Below are 3,757 nucleotides of genomic sequence, written 5' to 3'. Positions count from 1 at the left end.
AAAACAAAACAAAAAAATCCTTAAACAAAAATGAGAGGAATCCAAAAAGAGAGAGAAAAATGAAATTAGGAGCAAAGGGCACAATTTGAGTGCATAATAAAATGCAAATATGATTCAAAAATGAGTAGTGTGTGTTGATATCCATCCATTCATTTCATTTCATTCATAACAATATCCCATTATTAATCGAACATTCTTTTTTTTTTTTTTTTTCGTTGAATACCTGGCGGTATATAGATTAATTGTTCACATATCACACACACACACATTGTGTACATATAGTCGAATAAATGTTTTTTTCTTCTTTTTCAAATCAAGTTAATATAGTCGTCATTGTAGTGGTAGTAGTGGTTGGTTAGTTTTTTTTCTTTTGCAAACAAAAATCAATGCTACTATCATTCGAATATATTTTTTTTCTTTCTTTCATATATCGTTCGAATTTTTTTTTCTTCTTTCATATTTCTTAACCACTATGTTCATGATTGATGATGATGCTGCCGCTATTATTGTTTGTGTTGATGGTGATGTTGACTGTTTGTTTTTTCATCGTGTGAATTTTTTACATTAATTTTTTTATTTTTTGTTTTTTTGTAAATTAAAAATTTTATTTTTAATTTTAAATTGTCTTTTTTAATAAATAAATAATTTGTTCACTCACACACATGTTTACATTAAAAATTATAAATCATCAATCGGATAATAAGGTAAGAAAATCCTAAATTTTCTCAACAAAAATTGATTAATTTTTTTTTTTGATTTTCGGTATCGAAATCGAATTTCCACACAAAGATCAATAGACGAATTCGAATTATTATTATTTATCGAATTATCGAATTATCATCCAACAACATCAGTTAATTTAATTTGTTTTTTGTTCCTAATTATTCAACAACAGCAAAATTATAAGAATTATTCCCAAAAAACTTTTAAGTTTTTTTCGTTTGTTTTTTTGGTTTCGGTTCGAAGTGATTGATTGAGATTTTCTTGTATAAAGAAATATTGTTGCATCAGAAAAAATAATAATAAACAACAGAAGAAGGTAATACAAAATGGCAACTATTGCTGCCAAACGTATTAAACGTGAATTTATGGAATTACCACAAACGGAAAATGAACCAAATAAATTATTCCATATTGAACCGGTTGATAATAATTTGCTTAATCTAACTGGTTATGTTATCGGTCCATCTGAATCATTATTTGAAGGTGGTCGTTTTAAAGTTGAAATCAAAAGTAATGTTTTTATCATTATCATTCTCATATCATTTTTCGATTCATAACCCTTTTTTTCTCGTTTAATAAAGTTCCCGAAACGTATCCATTCAATCCACCGAAAGTACGTTTTACAACAAAAATTTGGCATCCAAATATATGTGAGTAGCAAGAGAGAAAAAGTCTGGAAAAAACCAAACTGATAAAACTTTTTTCTTTCTGTTTTTAGCTTCCGTAACTGGTGCTATTTGTTTAGATATACTTAAAGATCAATGGGCGGCTGCAATGACATTACGTACGGTTTTGTTAAGCATTCAAGCCTTATTAACATGTATGTGTTTTATTGTATTTTTAAGAATGAAAAACCCAAAATAACAATTACCATTTGGTTATTATTATTATCACAGCTCCTGAACCAGATGATCCACAAGATGCAGTTGTTGCTAGACAATTTAAAGATCATCCAGATTATTATCGTCAAACGGCCAAATTTTGGACATATTATTTTGCAACAGATAGACCGTTAGAAAAACGTAAACAATTTGAATCATATGAAGGTAACTGAATATCTGATTTTGAATTAACTTTATTGATTGATTGATTGATTTGATTTGTTTAACCCCAAAACACATTTAGCAAAAATAAAACATTTACGTGAATTAAGCCATATTGATGAAGAACGAGCAATATGTGCATTATCACAATTCAATTGGAATATCGAACAAGCTCTACAGAATCTGTGATCGATCTCTTTCTTTCTCTATTTTTTCTCACTTTTTTTCAAATTTAAACATCGATATTAACACACTCACACGTATACCAATTACACATCTTGACTAAAAGAAAATCCTTTATCATCACCTGATGAAAAACAAAAAAACAAAAAATCTTTTCAAATAAAAAAAAATACCATCCGGAACAAAATATCACAAAAATCATCAACACTATTTACCGGGCGCTCAACCGAAACACTACTGACATTAATTTTTCAACGATAACCCGGTTAATCGAACTCCAAACAAACACACACACACATCTTATATACTCAATTGATTGATTGATTGATCAGATCAGATCATCCTCATGATTATCATCAGCGAGGCAGATGTTTAAAGTTTCTATATTTTTGCAACGTTGTGTGTGTTTCAAAATTTTATGTGAAAAAAAAAACAAAATTAATTGAAGAAATCGTCCTTGTGTTTGTGTGTTGTGCTGTTTGAATTTGTTTTGTGAAAACAAAAAAATCTTCTTCTGATCAATTTCTTATCGATTTTTTTTTCAATCTGAAATGTGTACAAACAAAAATGAATGAATGAATCCACTCTGATTACTTTTTTTAATTGAAAAAAATTGAAAATCATTTTCCATAGAATGATGATGATGGTGATTGTGAAAGACATGAAAACAATATTTGTAATTTGTAATTTTTATTTTTTCCCTTCATTTTATCAATTCATTACTTTATTATTATTATTATTATTATTATTATTATTAATTATTATTGATAATTGAATAAATTACAAATTAAAGATTTAAAAAAACGAAAAAATACTTTTAATTTTTCTTTTTAATTTTTAAGATTCATAGATGGCGTTCGAATCTTGTAAAATTTAAATTTTGGCCAAAAAACATTCCAATTTCCATTTCCATTTGATTAATGTTTCTGCATCAAACATAAAGTTTGTGATGGCGGCCATCAACCTAATAATAATTATCATTGAGAAAAGAATAATGGAAGAAAATCATTTTTGCAAAACAACAAAAACATTTATTCAAATGAAATTCAATTGTTTCAAACAAAAACCACGAAACGAAACGAAAAACAACAAAAAAAACATATTAGTTCTGATTGATTGGTTACATTACATTACTTATTTACTAAGTTAGTTAATTGAATGACAAAATTATCACTATTTTCACTTTCATAACATCACCGTTCATTATCAATCAATCAAACAAATCAAAATCAAAATCAGATTTCATAATGTCCGTTTAATTTATTGATTTGTTTTTGTGTTTCGAAGTAAAACAAATCAATTGAGCAACCAGCAATTAGCAAATTTTTTCGCTGTTGAAAACGTTTTTTTTCCTTTTCAGAAATACAAATACAAATCAATAATGTTTCCATTTTCATTGTTGTTTAATGAATTTTGCTCAAGATTTGACAATTGACAGATTTAGGTTGATATAGCCGAATGACGATTGACGAAAAACATGATGGAAACAGAAAGATTTTCGGGTCTTTTTTCATTTCATTTTTTTATTTAATTAAATCAAAATTTTCAACAAGAAACTAAATTTGAAAAATTGATTTACAGCAAATTTCGTTTGTTCGGTCGGTTATTATCATTTTTATTAGATCCGGATTTTGTTTTGAAAAAAAACAAACAAATGAACGAAGAAAGCCGACAAACAAATAACACAAAAAAAATTGATCCAGATCTGTAATCAGATTGGATTTTTTTTACAAAAAAAAAAAATGATAGTTTTTTTTCACTTTTCCTGAATTTTATTGTTGATTTTTTCATCCTTCACCCATTCATTC

The 3,757-nt window shown here is 26.9% G+C and overlaps 1 protein-coding gene across 1 annotated transcript; it reads left to right on the top strand.

Moving 5' to 3' along the window:
* Positions 1–556: 556 nt before the first annotated feature.
* Positions 557–2,136, top strand: Ubc4 (ubiquitin conjugating enzyme 4). The gene is made up of 6 exons (XM_075824026.1): positions 557–704; positions 790–1,233; positions 1,305–1,373; positions 1,442–1,543; positions 1,620–1,769; positions 1,849–2,136. The coding sequence occupies exons 2-6, from the start codon at positions 1,050–1,052 to the stop codon at positions 1,953–1,955; spliced, it is 612 nt and encodes a 203-aa protein (XP_075680141.1). The 5' UTR covers positions 557–704; positions 790–1,049; the 3' UTR covers positions 1,956–2,136.
* Positions 2,137–3,757: the final 1,621 nt, after the last annotated feature.

Source organism: Dermatophagoides pteronyssinus, unplaced genomic scaffold (assembly GCF_027571235.1).
Source record: "Dermatophagoides pteronyssinus isolate colony J.1.1.1.1 unplaced genomic scaffold, Derpt_VIB-CSIC_2022.12 sq0045, whole genome shotgun sequence".
NCBI lineage: Eukaryota > Metazoa > Arthropoda > Arachnida > Sarcoptiformes > Pyroglyphidae > Dermatophagoides > Dermatophagoides pteronyssinus.
The sequence above is the reverse complement of the archived record's forward strand: the minus strand, read 5'-3'. Positions and strand labels throughout refer to the sequence as shown.

Excerpts from the sequence above, each read along its gene's own strand:
- Ubc4 (XM_075824026.1), top strand. The coding sequence starts at position 1,050 with ATGGCAACTATTGCTGCCAAACGTATTAAACGTGAATTTATGGAATTA. Across the intron at positions 1,234-1,304 it reads TTTTAAAGTTGAAATCAAAA|TTCCCGAAACGTATCCATTC; the intron begins GTAATGTTTTTA and ends CGTTTAATAAAG. Across the intron at positions 1,544-1,619 it reads CATTCAAGCCTTATTAACAT|CTCCTGAACCAGATGATCCA; the intron begins GTATGTGTTTTA and ends TTATTATCACAG.